We start from the raw sequence: 18,679 nt of genomic DNA, 5'->3' as shown, positions 1-18,679 counted from the left end.
TTCTATAAGTTATGTTGTATTTTTGGTATATGGTTCAGACATTGGTCATTTTATGTTTTACCTTAACACAACCTACTACTGGTCATAAAGCATCCTTGGTGTGTCTTACTGGGGCAGGGGTAACGGGACAGATTTCTAAACTGGGACAGATTTCTAAACTGGGACACATTAAGTGTGGCTATATAGGCAATATTAGGTGGTGCCAGAGGCATGGTAACCCACATTACCCCAAACACGTTCAGCTTCAGAGTGTCCCAGGATGGCCATGCGAGATCAGCAATTGAGACACTTAAGGCATATCTGTTCTGCATACAAAAGCCTATGGAGGAATGCTTTGTTAGCATTGCCATAAGGAATCAATGTGGTAGTCCAATAGTGAAAGCCATTCAGGAAGAATGCCAAATGCTTTTCACAGCTCCCTCTCAGATTGGGGCACTTGAGGGTTGCCACAAACATGCAGAATCGTGTGTTTAACTGAAAAGTAGTATGACACGGTGGACTAGCAACACAGCAGGCCGTGTTTATTCTAGCGATTAACCCCCTTAATGATAAAGCCTGTACATGTATGGGTTGAAAACGCATTGTTTTCAATGGGTTTAGGGACCGCCCATTGTCCTTAAGGCATGCAACCCTCAGTGCTGCTTCACAGTGCAAGCCCCCTTTTTAGATTGATTGGGTGTTAATTAGGATGTAGCCTCAACCATATATAGGTTTATGATTTAATAAAGCAACCATTCCATTTAATGTCGATTGGCAGCAACACACAAGCGTTCCAAGGATTAGTTAAAAACAGTAATTTTATTAAGTTAAGAGCAAAGAACAGAGACAACTAAACATTTAACATTCAATTTCAGCCATCTCCAGTGTGATTTCATCAAGAGTGGTCAAGAAAGGCAGATAGTTTACAGGATCTGGAAAACAGGTAGATATCAGTGTTAAAAATGCATAAAGTAACCAACTTTGTATACACAAAGAAAGCAATAGCTGCAGACTGAGAAACCACTGATAAGTCAAGTGTGTAAAACTATCCTACACATATTTACCAATAATAGTTTGACCTTTCCAGTAGCACATAAAGGCTCTGTCAGACCCATGTGACAAGGCGGATTCAGAATTTGGCAGTTATTAACTTGGACTGGGAACAAAATCCTGGATCATACACATCATATGGATTATAGTTTGTATCAGTTTGAGATTAAACACTTTGTTTGCAATAAGGCAATTCGTATAGTACCTTAGAAATCTACCCACCATATATTTGCTATGGATTTTTTTTTTTTTTAAATACATTTGCATGCATTTTGTGTATAATCAGTGTATTATGAACACAATTTAGAGAGTCAACAAAGCTTGGCATTTTCCTAGGCCTGTGTCATACTCCAATCTCATTTTACTCACCCGATTCCCAAGAAAGAGTTGGGATTTCCATCGGAGAAGGCTGGAATTGTATCAGCTTTTCAAATCTTGCCACATCGTTGTCATTTACAATAAGGGGGACACCAGCTAGGCAAAGGTGACTGAGCTTATGGTCTTCTGGCACATCAAACCTTTCAAAGTCTAGGGTAGAAAGGGGATGAAGACAGTTGGTCACTGGTTGGAGTCAGCACAGCTGCATACATGCAGCCTGCCACAGGATCAGTGATAGAAGCTAGATCAGTTCTTGATTAAGCAAGCATTTTCATGGGGGGGGGGGGCTTTCTTAATTTCACACCATGTTATGCATTACAAGTTAGCTTTGCAGCAGGACTAGGATTGCCAGGCACAAAGCATAGTTAAATCATCAATACTGTAGGGCCAGCAAAGACTCTTGTAGAAGGAACCTGCCCTTCACAATGGCAGGGAAATAGAGTTAAAACCACACTACTTGCGAGAAGGTGCCATACTTCTGTAGTTCAGAACTAAAGTGTCTTGCTTTAACTGCATTTTATCTACAGAATCAGTTTCTACATAAGTTCTCATTTTATTATGATCGCCTACAACTAGCATAAATGGCAGTTAATTAGTTCAAGTGCCAATAGGTGTGCTTTAGCACATTAGATGTGTGTGTGGGGGGGTTATATTCATATAGTTTGAAGTAGCAATATCAGTACCTATACATTATCCACTTATCAAGAAATATAGGTCAGAGTGGAAGTTGCCAAGGTTACACACCTGAAGGATTGTATGGGAAGAAGTTCTCAATGTCAGGGTATGCCTCTTTCACAGGCTTTGCAACAGCCTTCCTTTCAGAAACCTGAGACTGCAGAAAGAAAGGGGAAAAGAAAAAAGCTTAGATCAGATGTATTCATCAAGTATTGGGACACAGCATAAGAACCCACTTGCCTTTTTAGCATGGTTTAGGTTGGTTTTTCCTTTAACTGCCCCACTCTGTGGTATTTTGTTTGGTGCCAGCTGCTTGTTGACAGTTCCAAGTGCTTTCCTGGACAGTTTGGGCAGGTTTTCAGAGGCGCTGAACACTTTTCCTGGGAACATATTCTGCCCTTTGTTTGAAAGCCCCTTTGCTGCAGTCAGAGAGGTTTTATCATGTTAGTTTAACATTATGGGCATACAAGACCAGTGCTTTCCAAATCTATGCACATTTCATACAAGGTTAGCTTCTTGCTGTCACCTGCTTTCACAGATCTTTAGTGTAAAGTTGCATTTCAAGAAGGAAGCAGTTGGTTAATAATGTTGGAGAGGACATGGGTCAACAAGTTAATCCATTCTGCAGACCCATTTAGCTGATTCAGAAGATAAATATACCCAGACAGTAATGTCACCTCAAAAAGGAGATAAATCCATCTAATCCAAGGCAGTCAATCACTCTGGATTAACAGTCAGTTATCTTACTTGTCATAACCCTATATGCCAGGGCTTGACAAATTTGTTGTTAATCTAGGCGCCAGGTAAAAAAGTTAGGAGCCAGGATTTTTTTAAACTAACAGTTGGTCAGGAGTGATCTGATAATCATAGCCCACTTACTAAAAATCACAGCGTTTGACCTGGAAGCACCCTGGACTTTCAGGTCAGTGCTGTTGTTTTTTTTATCTCTTTCGATGCTGATGTTCCATTGGAGCACAGCATTGACTGATATTTAGTCCCCACAAGCTTGTGGGGACAAATGTTAACCCCTGCAATGCCACGAATGTGTCACACAATTGTGGCATTGAAGGGGTTAACGCTCCACTTTCGCTCTCATGGAGTGATCAGGCAGCAGGGGGGTGTTGGGGCTGGCATCCACACTCATGGGGAGACCAAAGAACCCTCTCCCCTGTTCCTGAAGCTGCCTCTGGTAGCTGGGACTCAACTGCTGGTCTATAGACCAGCCATTGCAGGGGGGAGTCTCTGATGACTGCTGTAGGCTTCCATGCCTACAGGAATCATCAAAGGGCTTTTGGGGGCTCGTTTTTGCTGTTGCTGGTCTGCCTGGGCTTCCGGGCAGACCACCAGCAACAGAGCCCCGTACAAAACGGGAATTAACCCCTAAATGCCGCGATCGCAGCATTGAAGGGGTTAACGCTGCACTGTCGCTCTCATGGAGCGATCAGGCAGCAGGGGGGTGTTGGGTCAGGTCCCCACACTTGTGTGGGGGCCCAATCAACACACAACCCCCTTCCCTGAAGCTGCCTGTGGCAGCTGAAAACACGATTGCTGGTTTTCCGGCAACCGTGTTTTCAGCCTACAGGATCACTCCGTGGGAGTGATCTCAGGCTCGGGCTCTGTGTGGCTGTGCTGTCTGCCCAGACTCCTGGGCAGACAGCAGCAGCGCCCCCGCGTGGTGACTCAGCCTCTTACATCCACATTTTTTTCTGGATGTAAGAGGCTGACAAAACCTAGGCGCCAGGACAAAATTCTGTCGCCATGGCGACCTGGGATTTGTCAAGCCCTGCTATATGCATTTCTGATCTAAGTTCTACTCCCCCTCCGATATATTGATTAAATGTGCCAGGACTATTTCAGATGGCAGTCTATTCCACCACCCATCAGTTAAAAAAAAAACAAAAAAAAAAAAAACACTGCTTTTACAAATATGACAAGCAATTGCTTCCTTGAGATCTTAAGGGACATGCACATGATGTCTGGAAGGCACAATTTAAAAAGGGTTCACCAAAGACATTTGTGAATAGGCTGGTAAGCCATGGCTAGTTTTAACTGATCACAATTTAAGCAAACCTACATTAACTGGTATAGATCCAGCATAACATTAGGCTTTTATGCAACAATACACTCACCCGAGTTTGAGGGGAGCCTCACCCGATCTTTAGCCATCATGTTGGCAGCAAGGTCACCATTCTCCTGCTCAACAAAGATCATAGTCGCCATATTTCGTTACCACAAGAGCTGCCAAGACCTGGATAAGAGTTAAAATTAACAAGTTAGCACCATTAGTCATAGACAAGCCCTGAAAGTTATCAGTAACCAGCTTTGTATAGCACCATCATATGCTACAGCAGTGCACAATACATATTAAGAGGATTCACACTGTCCAGTCTTGTATTACAGCAGACATGGTGATAATCCAAAGAATTTTTGGCATAAAGTCAAACGAACAACAATTTTTTATTGTGTTTATTGATCCATCTCCCCCTCTAAATTCTAAGATTCTTAGAAACTTGATGAACATAGCAGCTACACAGCCCACAATATGATGATCACAGTACAAGGACAACCAATGCGTCGGGAAGCCCATTCGCAGATCAGCACACTTAATGCTTCCTTCAGCCAGTTACCGGTTTATTTCCAACGGCACTAGAGGCAGTTTTAATCATAGCCAGCTGCTGCCACCGGGTCCCAGGGAGGGGAGGCTTTCTACTACTACTCTGTGCAGTGGACAGCAGGTGACCATGAAGCTGCACCCTGGGAACAGGTAGCAGCCACCCAGATCCAGGTAACATTGAGACGGACAGCGTATACAACGCCTATCATACAGGTACGGGAAGAGCAAGCACCCAAACCTTTTACCCAGATTGGCTACAACACACAAAAAACACTACGCAAAGTGATAGAAAAGCCTAAAAAAAAAAAAAGTGCAGCTCAGCCCTATGACCATAGAAGTACAGCACATATCTCTACGTATGCAACACGGAGCTGCAGCATAAGAGCTTTAGAGAAGACAACAGTATATCGCATAAACAAAATACCCCGTCGCAACCCAACCTTTTCCTTACCGAGAACCACCACCGAATACAAATTCACACTTCCAATCCGCGCGCTTTAAACCAAAACATTCGCCCTTATTGGTCAGCGAATCAACGATCGCCTCCCTGTCGTACGCGTCACGTAGAGTTCTAAACACTCTCACAAGATATAGCTCTCAACTCAAGCTATATGAAATTCGCCATTTTTCCGAAGACTCGATTTCATGGTGTTCAGCGTCGTAAACGCCAGCAGCATGTCTCCTTTAGCATAGACATAGATCCAGCAAAATGAAGCCGTTTTGGATCTTTAGGTTTAGAACTCGGTCTACTACACAGCGTAAAGTACCGGTAATTAAATGTATTGGCTAGTTCAGTTGGCCAAACCACGCTTATTTTTTATACAGACCTGGTGTGAGGAGACTTACAGTATTTAACTGCACCCAGGAGGATAATATAAACATGTTATTTGTTTATTTTTACTACAAAGTGGCCACCTGGGCTTTTTGTCCTCGTGCAGGGTGTATGCACCCACAGAAGGAAGCAATTGTTTAATTATGGTGTGTAGTAGAGCTCTGCGCGGGACTGCTTTTTTAATCCCGCCATCTGATTTTTTGCCCAATCCCGCCCGCTCCCGCAATGTGGTTGTTCCAATCCCGCCACATTTGTGGCCAATCACGCCCACCTCCTTACCTGAACTGCAGATTTCCCACGCACCAGCAAGACCGCCCGCAAGTTTTTTGCAGTCCTCTAGTGTGTAGTACAAGCAATAGGCCTTGCTGATACAGATACAGATAAATACCTGGGAATTTATCGGCTCCGACTACCCAGAGCCTTCCCTTGCGGGACGCAGCCAGGACTGCACACTGATGTCCTGTGGAGGTCCTGCTGACGTCGGTGGGCGGTCCCGCTGACCTCGTTAGGCGTTCCCGCAGGCGTCGGGGGGAACACTCACATGTAAATGAAAAATTGGGCTGGGAGCGGGGCGTGTCAAGACCCCACTCCCGCGACCCAGAGGATTCGGGTCTTGACCTGGAGGAGCAGCGCTCACCCGGCAATCACCGGGTCAAACCCGGAGAGTTCCCAGGTATGGATATCAGTTTCACAATTGTGTATATATCGCGGTCCGATTGTTTTCGGGTAACCTAAGACGTCCGGTTTTAAAGTTCTTGGTGGTGGCAGCGTATTTTACACTGGGAGTTTTGGGGTGACTGGTTGGGGCTGGTGGTGGTTGCTTGGTGCCCTGTGGGGAAAGTGACCATACCCACTGGAAGTCTGGTTGGCGTTTAACCCTTGTTACACCCATACTCCCACGTCACGGCCGGTTGGTTTATTTTAAAATTGTGAGCAAGAAAATAGTGTAGATTAAAGTACTCGCGAATAACTTTAATATGCATTCTTCATTGGCAGGACAGTATGGGACATTAGACTGTCCCTTTCAAAGAAAAAACCCAATGGAAAAATATTAGTAATCTATTAGTAATCTATTTATTCCAAGTTGCGGCCCATATTATAGTGCGTTTTACTGCATGCTAATTAGAGCATGCCTGTGTTTCGTTATTGGGGTCAGAATACAAAAACTCTGTACCCCCAATCGAAGTCATAGAAGTAGCAGCCAATCACATGTATGCTAGCAAAAAAGTGAATACACGTGATTGCATGCTGCATTCCTATTAACCACGAGATCCACTGAGTTTGTGCAAGATGCATATTATTTACCGTATTGGCTCGGATATAGGCCGCCCCCGTATATAGGCCGCACCCTAAAAGTTTGGTGCTTTTTTAAAGAAAAAGTTTTTTTCTTTAAAAAAGCACCAAAAAACATGCTGCCACTCTGACCTCTCCCCCCCCGAGATATGCTGCCATTCTGTCCTCCCCCTCCGAGATATGCTGCCACTCTGTCCTCTCCCCCTCCCCGAGATATGCTGCCACTCTGTCCCTCCCCCCTCGAGATACGCTGCCACTCTGTCCTCCCCCCCTCGAGATACGCTGCCGCTCTGTCCTCCCTCCCTCGAGATACGCTGCCACTCTGTCCCCCCCCCTCGAGATACGCTGCCACTCTGTCCTTCCCCCCCCCAGACTTACCAGAGCAGACTCCCGGGTGTCTTACGGGGCCGGAGGGGGACATCTATGCACATCGTGTATACAACTCCCGGTGCCGGCACTCAGCGGAAGTGCCGGCACCGGAAGTTGTATACGCGTATTGCGTAGATGTCTTCCGCCGGCCCTGCAAGACACCCGGGAGTCTGCCCTGGTAAGTCGGGGGGGTTAGAATGCATCGTGCGCACGTTCACCGGCAACGGCGCATCGCCGCTGCCGGTTAACGTCCGTGCGATGCGCTTGGACAACCTCCCGTGCCGGTATTCCCCCCCGTGGGAAGTGCTGGCACGGGAGGCTGTCTGAGCGTATCAGAGAGTAGGATACAGGTCCCCTGCACCGCTGCGGGGGATCTGTATCCTAACCCCGCTGCCTGCCCTAGACCCCGGATATAGGCCGCACCCCCACTTTAAAGACTTAAAGTGGGGGAAAAAAGTGCGGCCTATATTCGGGCCAATACGGTATTTATCATCTTTTATTTATATATGTACGCCAACAATCTACGCAGCGATTAATACAATACATATATTCAAGGGGAATGACAAGACGAGAATTGACAGACTAAGACAAACCGATACATTAGGTATACTGGGGTAGAGACAGCTGGATAAAGAGTTAAATTAGACAAACGTCTCCTTTTCTAACTCTAATAATTAAAGAATGTCTACTAATGTCACTTACCATGAAATTAATGGCAGAATACTCATTTAGAGTGTGGTATAACGTAGAAAGGCTTAACTTAATAAAGTTTGCAAAATGTGGGGTTTTATTTCATTTTCTTCCAATAAATGTACTTTGTCTACACAGCTGGTGGCGGCCTTTGTAAGTTTGCCACGTGTCCTGGGTTAACCCAAACAATCCTGGAATTAAAAGGTATGTTCTGATTCCTGGACTTACCTATCTATGCTCTGGAAACCACCTGGATAGAAGCAGAGGCAGGTCTTAGCGGTCACATTGTGTCAGTGTGTCTGTGTTAGAGTGAGTTTGCAGGTGTGTATTTTCACGTATCCCAGCCCAATTTTCCTTTTCTCTTCGCAGCAGAATAATTTTCTTTTGGTGGTATATTTTAGTTTTAATGCTTCACGGATCTGTTGTCATCCTGGTTCTTTCCCATGGCTCACAGCTGGTGTTTTATTTTGGTTCATATAGAGGTTTATTCACATCTTTCCGGGAATTTGGTTAATACGGTGAGGGGATATAACATTTTCGATTTTCCTAGCTTTGCGTATGAAAATATAGATTTTATTAGGAGGTGAGTATTATGCATTAAATCCTTCTTTACTACTCCCAGCAGCAAATAGTTAACAGAGAAAAAATGGTTGAACAAGAAATCTAAAACATAGGTGTGCAATCAAGGTGAACATAGGTAACTAATCAATAAACAGCAGGTAGTATAAGAGCAAGGTCCCCCCATATATCATCCTCTTTCACGCTGCCAACTGGAAAAAAAATCTTGTAACCGGAACCGAATGGCAATGAACAGGAGATCGCTAGCTGTCCTGTGGTCATTATATCTTTATGGGATAATATTCGCCTCCTGTCTATAAAATCTATATTTTCATACGTAAAGCTAGGAAATTCTAGGAGGCTTCATATTATGCATGTTCAACGCTATGATCTAGCCAATTATGTCACAAAATTAGCTTTTGATGGAGACAAATCCGGCTAACAATTCCAAACAATTTGTGTAGGAGAAGTTCGTGTGGGGACCATTTCCCTCCTGTAGATATGGCGTCACAACGGGCTCCCCATCCCAGTCGACTGGCGTCTGATTCTATGACCAAATTTGGAAAAGAACTGAAAATTGCTTTCCCGTTCCATTAAAGCCACCACAAGAGTTCTCCTCATGTTTCCGTCATCAGAGGGAACTCGTCTGAATATCCCAGGCCCTCCCGTAGATGTTGGGCCTTCAGGTGTTGAAGGGCCCGGTAATGGAGCAGGGCCGGGAAACAGCCTTAATGGATGCTGAGAGGAGACCCACAATGTGAGCTGGATTGCGTGGTGAAATTAAAAGTTTGTTGAGTACTGAATAGTTTTTTGCGAATAGTTTTTAGCTTCCGAGGAGGAAGTTTGGCAGAATGAGAGTCGACCAGGAAACCTAAGAATTCTATTTCCCGAGAAGGAATCAAAACTGATTTCTTCTCATTGATGATGAAACCCAGGTCCGTAAGTAGAGAAATGGTCCACCCCATATGAGTGTGTAGTGTATGGCAGTCTTGGGACATGATGAGGATATCGTCTAGATAAATTATAAGTCGTATGCCCCTGCTTCTCAATAGAGCGACTACTGGTTTCGTGAAGCACCATGGTGCTGAAGATAAACCAAATGGTAAACATTGCATTTCTGGCATTCTCCCAATTTCTCCCAAATGTGTTGGTGTGAGGGATGGATGGGTACCGTCAGGTAAGAATCCTTCGGGTCTATCTTGAAAAACCAATTGTTTATTAACAAATCGCAGAGAAAATGTATTCCCTCCATTTTGAAATGTTGGTATTTGACATACTTGTTTAGATGTTTTTACCATCAGGTAGCCTTTGATGGTGTTTAAAACCCACCGATATCGAGGCATGTCAGCAATACAGTTTATGCTTAGGAAGCGATTCCGATCGCTTCCTAAGCTGTTTTAGGGCGGTTTCTTCTGAGCCCGGGATATGAGTTTTTCTGAAAGGGCTTGAAGTTTTGGAATCCGGGTACCCCCCTGCCTGTTGATGTAACAGACTGTGGTGGCATTGTCGGATTGAATTCTTACTGGCTTCCCTTTTAGCCACGAACTGAACTCCTTTAGCGCTAGAAACACCGCTTTTAGTTCCCGAAAATGAGGATTGGGCCTGATCGGTTAATGACCACTTGCCCTGTCGGAAGAGGCAGCCCAAATGAGCTCCCAAGCCTATTTTGAAGGCATCCGTGGTAAGAGTAATCCAGTGACGTTGTAGAGAAACACGACCCTTGGTGAGGTGATACGTTTTCCTACACCAGTTCAGCTGGGATAAAACCCGTTCGGACACTGTGAAGGTGATATCCAGATCGTTCTCTTTCCTGGACCAATTCTTTAGAATATCCCACTGCAAGGGTCTTAACTGTGCCTTGGACCAGCTTACTGCTGGAATACGAGCTGTCAGACTGCCCAGGACGCTCATAGCCACCCTGAAAGAACAAGATGGATTTTGTTGTAGGAAGGAAACGTTTTACTCTTTTGACTTTTGAACTTAGAAGATAGAGTTGAAATTCACTATAAGACCCAAAAACTGGATTCTTGTGGTTGGAATAAAATTTGACTTCCTTTGGTTTATGATCCAGCCGTGTTCCTCCAATAATCGGGTCATAAAGTGGAGGTGTGAAAGAAGATCCCGCGCCGAGACGGCTTTGATGAGCTGTCCAGATAAGGAACGACCGAGATTCCGTTTTCTCACAGCGCTGCTGCAATGGCTGTTAATACCTTTGTAAAAACTCTGGGAGCCGACGAAAGGCCGAAAGGAAGAGCGGTGAACTGGTAGTGCCTGATTCCTGACTAGTTCCTTATAGCAAACCTGAGAAATTTTCTGGATGTTACTGAAATCGGTACATGGAGCGTCCTTTAGGTCTATTGTCACCATGAAATCTCATTTTCTTAACAAGTGGGTCACCGTGAGGATAGGTCCATCCTGAAATGACAGTAAGGAATACAGGCATTGACTCTTTTGTAATCTAAAACTGGACGGTAGGACCCATCTGGTTTTGGAACCAGAAAAAATCGAGAGTAGACCCCTTGAAATTCTTGATGTTTTGGTGTCGGTTCTATGACACCTTTTCTGAGAAGAGTGGGGCATTCTGATTACAGAGCTGAGGTTTTTACACTGGAGAAGGGTAAGACGAAATTAGAAAACGAGGACTTGATCCTGTAACCATCTGCAATGATATTCAGGACCCAGATGTTGCTTGTAGTTGTTTCCATCTTGGTAGGAACCATTGCAGCCAACCTCCAACACTGTCAGAATTTCCTAGGCTCTGGTTTCTTAGGACGACCCTGAAACTTCCTGTCTTGTGTCTGTCTACAAAAATTCTTGAAGGATGGCTGAAAAGCCTATATGGATATTGTTTGTTCCATCTGCCTTTCTTATCCTGAGAAAGTGCTCTCTTAGTGTCAGACATATGCTTGATAAGTTCTTCTAAGGGAGAACCAAATACCATATTTGCTCGATTATTTTTCAGAGCAAATAGGTCTGACTATGAGACTAAGATCAAGACCCCCCGCGGTGCTGCAGGGGACCTGGATCCTCCTGTCTTATGCCCCCCATTTAGCACCCCCCCCCCCCAAACTTACCATTGCTTCTGACTCCCCGGTCACGCGATTCGCAAAGACAACTTCCGCTGCAGCCGGAAGGAGGTGCGGTTAGCAGCTGAGGTTGTCTGCGTCCATCGCGTAGACCTTCCCTGGCTGTCAGAGATCAGTTTCCCACACCGGTGCGAATCGCGTAGACGTCTACCCGCTGCCCGGACAACACACCGGGGAGTCAGAAGCACCGGTAAGTTTGGGGGAGGGGGCTCTATGAAATGCCTTTTAACCCCCTTAATGCCACTCTGTCGCCTGAAATGCCTTAAACCTCCCTATATGTCACTCTGCTCCATAATATGCCTTTTAACCCTAAATGCCAGAGTGGCATATAGGGGGTATAAAGGCATTTCTGGAGGCAGCGTGGCACATAGGGGGTCAAAAGGCATATCATGGGGCACAGTGGCATTTAGAGGGTTAAAAGGAATATCATGGGGCACAGTGGCATATAGAGGGTATAAAGGCATTTCTGGGGCAAAATTTTTATTAAAAAAAAAAAAAAAAACACGAATTAACATTTACTGGTAAAACTTTTTTCCTATAGGGTCATCTTATATTCAGGTTTTTTCTTTTTTCCTAAATTAATATTCAGATTTTGGGGGTTGTCTTACAATCAAGCAAATACGGTAGCTTGCTTGTTTCAAAAGGCAAGTCACACTGCCATCCATGAGCATAGCCATAAGGCTCTTCTTGCCACAGACGATAAAAACCATATTTCGAGCCGAGAGTTTTATCTCCTCGGTAGCTTCCACCAAAAAGCTATTAGCCAGTCTAAGATTCAACAGCTTAGATAAATCTTCACCAATATCGGCAGACATGCCATCTTCTAAGGCCTGTAACCAGACATTCTGGGCTCTGGCTACTGCAGAACTAGATAATGCTACCTCGCATTGAAAAACAGACGATTGGAACAAACGTCTACAGGAAGTCTCTGCTCTTATCCATAGGGTCTTTGAGACCCGACACTTCACCAATGGGAATTGTGGTTCTTTTGGCGAGCTGGGCTATCTGTACATCCACTTTACAAATATCTTCCCATTTCTTTTCTCCTTGAAGCCTAAAAATCTGCTTAAAATGTTTGGAAATAAAGGCTCTTGCCCAGATTGATGCATTCTCTTTGCATGAGATCTTACAGCTTAGGCAACATCAGAAACCCTTTAGGGCATCTACTCAAGGCCGGGTCTAGGAAAATCCTTGAGACCTCTTTCCAAATTTACGCAGTTCATGTGGAAGAAAAGTGGTCTCATCCTCTGAATGCTCACTGGATGAAAGAGAGTTAGAAGAACCAGAGACCTTTCCAGTGCTACTTTACATGTAATTCACATTGTAAGCCCCTTTTTAGATTGGTAGGGTGTTAATTAGGATGTAGCCTCAACCCTATATAGGCTTAAAAAAAAGTGCCAACTGACAAATGATTATATAAAAACAGTAATTTTATTAAATTAAAAAGAGCAAAGAACAGAGACAACTGTACATTTAACATTCAATTTCAGGCATATCCAGTGTGATTTCATCAAGCGTGGTCAAGAAAGGCAAATAATTTACAGGATCTGGAAAACAGGTAGACATCAGTGTTAGAAATGCATGAAGTAACCAACTTTGTATACACAAACAAAGCAATAGCTGCAGACTGCTGGGGGGTGCTATGAGATACACACTTGAATTGTCAGTGGTGTAAAACTATCCTATACATCAGTGGTTCTCAACCTTCCTAATGCCGTAACCCTTTAATACAGTTCCTCATGTTGTGGTGACCCCCGACCATAAAATTATGTAATTATATATTGTGAAATATGTGTTCTGATAGTCTTAGGCGAGCCCTGTGAAAGGGTCGTTCAACCCCCAAAGGGGTCGCGACCCACTGCTATACATGTTTGACCCTTCCAAAAGTCAGACCCATGTGACTTGGAACGGGAACAGCAAAATCCTGGACACCACACACGTCATATGGTTTATAGTTTATCAATTTCTGAGATTTAACACTTTGCTTTCTAAAGTACTATATGAATTGCCTTATTGCAATCTACCCTCCATATATTTGCCATGGTTTTTAATACATTGTATTTGCATGCACTTTGTATATGATCAGTGTATTAGGAACACAATTTAGAGAGCCAACAAAGCTTGGTATTTTCCTAGCCCTGGCCCTGTGTCATACTCCAATCTCAGGTAAGCAATTCTACCAACTGCTAATTTTACTCACCCAATTCCCAAGAAAGAGTTGGGATTTCCATCGGAGAAGGCTGGAATTGTATCAGCTTTTCAAATCTTGCCACATCATTGTCATTTACAATAAGGGGGACACCAGCTAGGCAAAGGTGGCTGAGCTTATGGTCTTCTGGCACATCAAACCTTTCAAAGTCTAGGGTAGAAAAGGGTTGAAGACAGGTGGTCACTGGTTGGAGTCAGCACAGCTGCATACATGCAGCCTGCCACAGGATCAGTGATAGAAGCTAGATCAGTTCTTGTTGATATGAGCATCATTAGGGGGGGGCTTTTATTCACGATAGTGAAGAGTGCCTTCTTAACTTCAGAACATGTAATGCATTACAAGTAAGCTTCCCAGCAGGACTAGGATTGCCAGGCACAATGCATAGTTAAATAAGCAATACAGCAGGGTCAGCAGAGACTCTTGTGAAGGGCAGGTTCCTTCTACAATGCCAGGGAAATACAGTTAAAAAAAACCACATCTGACCTTGTGTTTTGCAGGAGAATAAAGCCTAACCTTCAAAATGCTTGGTTGAAGTTTTACCCTGTGTTTTACCTTGGGAAAAGGATTTCTATACATTTCATAGTTGCTAAAGGCAACAAAAACTGGTTGATTCTTGTTATCCCAGGTCTCCAATGCTTGCTTTTTGTCACAAGTATACTACTCTACTACTCTTGTGAGAAGGTGCCATGCTTCTGTGGTACAGAACTAAAGAGTCTTGCTTTGACTGCATTTGGTCTACATTTCTTGTAGTATTACGATCGCCTACAACTAGCAGGTAATTAGTTCAAGTGCCAATAGATGAGCTTTAGCACCTTAGATGCTCGAGGGGGTTATATTCATATAGTTTGAAGTAGCAGTAACAATATATTATCCATTTATTAAGCAATAGATATCAGAGTGGAATTTGCCAAAGTACACACCTGAAGGATTGTATGGGAAGAAGTTCTCAATGTCAGGGTATGCCTCTTTCACAGGCTTTGCAACAGCCTTCCTTTCAGAAACCTGAGACTGCAGAAAGCAAGGGGAAAACAAAGAAGTTTAGATCAGATGTATTTATCAAGTATTGGGACACAGCATAAGAACCCACTTGCCTTTTTAGCATGGTTTAGGTTGGTTTTTCCTTTAACTGCCCCACTCTGTGGTATTTTGTTTGGTGCCAGCTGCTTGTTGACAGTTCCAAGTGCTTTCCTGGATGGTTTGGGCTGGTTTTCAGAGGCACTGAACACTTTTCCTGGGAACATATTCTGCCCTTTGTTTGAAAGCCCCTTTGCTGCAATCAGAGAGGTTTTATCGTGTTAGCAGTTAAACACTATGGGCATACAAGACCAAGTACTTTCAAAAGCTATGCACATTTCCTACAAGGTTAGCTTCTTGCCATCACCTGCTTTCACAGATCTTTAGTGTAAAGTGGCATTTCAAGAAGAAAGCAGTTGGATCATGTCCTCCAACATTAACCAACAAGTTAATCCATTCTGCAGACCTATATCAGCTTATTCAGAAGACAAATATACCGAGACAGTAATGTCACCTCAATAGGTGAAAGTAAATCCTTCTGGCAGTCAATCACACCAGATTAATAGTCCATTATCTTACTTGTCATAACCCTGTATGGATTTCAGATCTAGATTTCCCCCTCCGCATATTGATTAAACACGCCAGAAGTATTTCAGATGGCAGGCTATTCCACCACCCTATCAGTAAAGAAACCGCCTTTAGGATTAAGACAAGCAGTAATTTCTTCAGAATCCCAAGGGACATGCACATGATGTCTGGAAGGTACAGTTTAGAAAGGGTTCACCAAAAAGACCTTTGTAAATAGGCTGGTAAGCCATGGCTAGTTTTAACTGCCGAGTGTATTTAAGCAAACCTACATTAACCAGTATAGATTTAGAACTATTTAAGCTTTTATGCAACAATACACTCACCCGAGTTTGAGGGGAGCCTCACCCGATCTTTAGCCATCATGTTGGCTGCAAGGTAACCGTTCTCCTGCTCGACAAAGATCATAGTTGCCTTATTTCGTTACCACAAGAGCTGCCCAAGACCTGGATAAGGTTAATTTTTAACAGGTTAGCACCATTAGAGTCATAGATAAGCCCTGAAAGATATCAGTAACCAGTAACCAGCTTTGTATAGCACCATCATATGCTACAGCAGTGTACAATTCGCGTAGACAACTTACGCTGCAGACGGAAGGAGGTGTGGCTAGCAGCGGGGGTTGTCTGCGTCCATCGTGCAGACCTTCCCCGGCTGTCAGAGATCAGAGTTCCCCGCACCGGTGCCAGTGCCGCAACCACCACTGCTAGCCACACCTCCTTCCGGCTGCAGCGTAATTTGTCTACACGAATCGCGTAGACATCTACACGCTGCCCTGGCTGCACACCGGGGACTCAGAAGCACCTATTTGAGGTCTGATTATAAGATGACCCCGATTATAAGACCAGACCAACATGAGTGTCGTCTGATGCCTGGGGTGGGCTGCTATGGTCCCTTATTGTCCTTTTCAGGACAAATAGCCACACGGTGTAGCTCAGCTTCGGCTAGCCACAGTGGTAAAGCAGCCCTGTTGCAGTGTTGTCCCTTCTCTCTGAAAGCTAGTTCTGTGAAGTTGAAGGGGTTAATCGCTGGTATCCCAGTGGCCACAGGGAGAAGGAAGCAACGATTGGCGGAAGTACCTAGTCGGGGTACAGGCAGGGCCGGACTGGCCCACCGGGATACCGGGAAATTTCCCGGTGGGCCGGAAGGTCCGTGGGCTGGGCGGCCATGAAGACAGCCGCTGAGCTGCCCCCCAGGCTGCCCGAAAACTAATCAAAGCAGCCGCTGGGTGCTAACGCGGCTGGTCGTACGACCGGCATCAGCACCCAGCAGCCGTGTGCGATGGCCGTCTAGTGATGGGAGCAGTGTGAGGGGTGAAAGCTCCGCCCCCTCGCACTGACCTTTCACCCCTCACGCTGCTCCCATCACTATGCGGCCATCAGATTGCTGGGAATGTAATCTGAACGGCCGATGCGTGCTGATGCCGCCGGCCGGCTCTGCTTTAATACTATTTTTTTTACTTTATATGGCAAGCCGATCCAGCTTACCATATAAATAATAAAAAAAAAGTGTTAAAGTAGCTCCGGCCGGCGGCATCAGCACGCATCGGCCGTTTAGATTACATTCTCGGCAGTCTGATGGCTGCATAGTGATGGGAGCCGCGTGAGGTGGAATCTCCGCCCCCTCGCACTGCTGCAGCACCGGATGTCAGGTCAGTGGCATCCTGTCAGCATAGAGGAGAACAGTGTGCAGCTACCAGGAAGTCAAGAGAAGTAGAAGGTGAGTAAAATAATGTATTTTTTGTACTGTATAATGTTTTTTGTATTTGTTAAAAACAAAAAAAATCGGCATGTGTGTGTATGTAAGTGTGTCCCCCTATATGCCACTCTGCCTCCAGAAATGCCTTATATCCCCCTATATGCCACTCTGTCCCATGATATGCCTTTTAACCCCCTATATGCCAGAGTTGCATATAGGGGTATAAGGCATTTCTGGATGCAGAGTGACATGTAGGGGGTCAAAAGGCATATCTGGAGGCAGAGTGGCATAAAGGGGGTTAAAAGGTATATCATGGGGCAGAGGAGCATATAGGAGGGTATAAAGCATATCGGGGAGGCAGAGTGGCATATAGGGGGCATAAGGCTTTTCTGGAGGCAGAGTGCCCCATGATATGCCTTTTAACCCCCTTCATGCCACTCTGCCTCCAGAAATGCCTTATACCCACTATATGCCACTCTGTCCCATGATATGCCTTTTAACCCCCTATATGCCAGAGTGGCATATAGGGGTATAAGGCATTTCTGGATGCAGAGTGGCATGTAGGGGGTCAAAAGGCATATCTGGAGGCAGAGTGGCATAAAGGGGGTTAAAAGGTATATCATGGGGCAGAGGAGCATATAGGAGGGTATAAAGCATATCGGGGAGGCAGAGTGGCATATAGGGGGCATAAGGCTTTTCTGGAGGCAGAGTGCCCCATGATATGCCTTTTAACCCCCTTCATGCCACTCTGCCTCCAGAAATGCCTTAAAGGATTAACACTGACCAGCAGGCATGGAGAGCATCCAGAGCGTTTTGACATAAGGCCAAATTAATGACAGTTTACATTTAGTTTTATTGATAAATCTCCCCCTCTAAACTCTAAGATTCTTAAAAACTTGATAACCATGCCAGCTACACAGCCCACGATATGACCATCACGGGCCAAGGACAGCTAATGCTAGCAGCCACTCAGATCCAGGTAACATTGAGTTTGTACAACGCCTATCATACAGGTAAGGAAAGAGCGAGCACCCAAACTTTTTACCCAGATTGGCTACAACACACAAGAAACACTACGCAAAGTGATAGATAAGCTTTAAAAAATAATGCAGCTCAGCTGTTGTGGAAATCAAACGTTGTGCTGACCACCAGACTTCTTTGAATGCATAAAAGTTTATTCCGGATACAAGCAGCTGCAGGGAGATCTGCACAAAAGCAGGCAAATCTAACAGCTTTACATTTTCACACAATATATATACATTGAAAACAAAAGAAATAAGTAAACTCCTACAAAAGGGCTGGCACACTTGTAATATCTCTGGGTTTACCATAAAAGGCAAAAGCCTAACCTACATATCATTAATATGTATGACATGGGTGGGGTTTCAGTTAATTAAAGCAGACATCCTGTGCCCTGAAGTTGACCCTGAGCCTACACTTATGGTCCAGTTTCTCACCAGCTGTGTAATTTGACCTATGCCCTCTACCATACATATCCTGTTCCTCAACAGAACAATACTACCTCCCAGTGCATCAGACTCTTATCACCAAATAGCAGAAACAGTTAACCTCTTCCTACCCACTCTCCACATCCTAAGATTCCACAGTCCCCCCTTTCATGCTTTAAAGATTCCATGAAGCATGACTCTTAG

At 44.6% G+C, this 18,679-nt stretch overlaps 3 protein-coding genes across 3 annotated transcripts in view; all 3 read right to left on the bottom strand.

Moving 5' to 3' along the window:
* Positions 1–779: 779 nt before the first annotated feature.
* On the bottom strand, positions 780–5,168 carry LOC128490272 (securin-like). Its single transcript, XM_053462093.1, has 6 exons — positions 5,148–5,168; positions 4,212–4,330; positions 2,323–2,501; positions 2,152–2,239; positions 1,399–1,557; positions 780–911 (listed from the first exon to the last, which is right to left on the bottom strand). Exons 2-6 carry the CDS (start codon positions 4,300–4,302, stop codon positions 838–840), a joined length of 591 nt encoding a protein of 196 aa, XP_053318068.1. The 5' UTR covers positions 4,303–4,330; positions 5,148–5,168; the 3' UTR covers positions 780–837.
* Positions 780–18,679, bottom strand: part of LOC128490273 (securin-like) — a 31,667-nt gene continuing 13,767 nt past the window's right edge. Inside the window, exon 7 of the mRNA XM_053462094.1 lies at positions 780–829. The gene's annotated coding sequence lies outside the window, so the exon portion shown is untranslated. The remainder of the gene's footprint in view (positions 830–18,679) is intronic.
* Positions 12,937–15,771, bottom strand: LOC128490274 (securin-like). Its single transcript, XM_053462095.1, has 5 exons — positions 15,659–15,771; positions 14,825–15,003; positions 14,654–14,741; positions 13,725–13,883; positions 12,937–13,071 (listed from the first exon to the last, which is right to left on the bottom strand). The coding sequence occupies exons 1-5, from the start codon at positions 15,738–15,740 to the stop codon at positions 12,998–13,000; spliced, it is 582 nt and encodes a 193-aa protein (XP_053318070.1). The 5' UTR covers positions 15,741–15,771; the 3' UTR covers positions 12,937–12,997.

The sequence above is a fragment of the Spea bombifrons genome, chromosome 4 (genome assembly GCF_027358695.1).
Source record: "Spea bombifrons isolate aSpeBom1 chromosome 4, aSpeBom1.2.pri, whole genome shotgun sequence".
Taxonomy (NCBI): domain Eukaryota; kingdom Metazoa; phylum Chordata; class Amphibia; order Anura; family Pelobatidae; genus Spea; species Spea bombifrons.
Note: the sequence above shows the minus strand (reverse complement) of the source record. Positions and strands in the feature narration are given on the sequence as shown.

Coding starts and splice junctions, on each gene's coding strand:
- LOC128490272 (XM_053462093.1), bottom strand. CDS start 4,302: ATGGCGACTATGATCTTTGTTGAGCAGGAGAATGGTGACCTTGCTGCC. Junction 1,558..2,151: donor CTTCCCATACAATCCTTCAG/GTGTGTAACCTT, acceptor TTTCTACCCTAG/ACTTTGAAAGGTTTGATGTG. Junction 912..1,398: donor AACTCTTTCTTGGGAATCGG/GTGAGTAAAATG, acceptor CCTGTTTTCCAG/ATCCTGTAAACTATCTGCCT.
- LOC128490274 (XM_053462095.1), bottom strand. CDS start 15,740: ATGATCTTTGTCGAGCAGGAGAACGGTTACCTTGCAGCCAACATGATG. Junction 13,884..14,653: donor CTTCCCATACAATCCTTCAG/GTGTGTACTTTG, acceptor TTTCTACCCTAG/ACTTTGAAAGGTTTGATGTG. Junction 13,072..13,724: donor AACTCTTTCTTGGGAATTGG/GTGAGTAAAATT, acceptor CCTGTTTTCCAG/ATCCTGTAAATTATTTGCCT.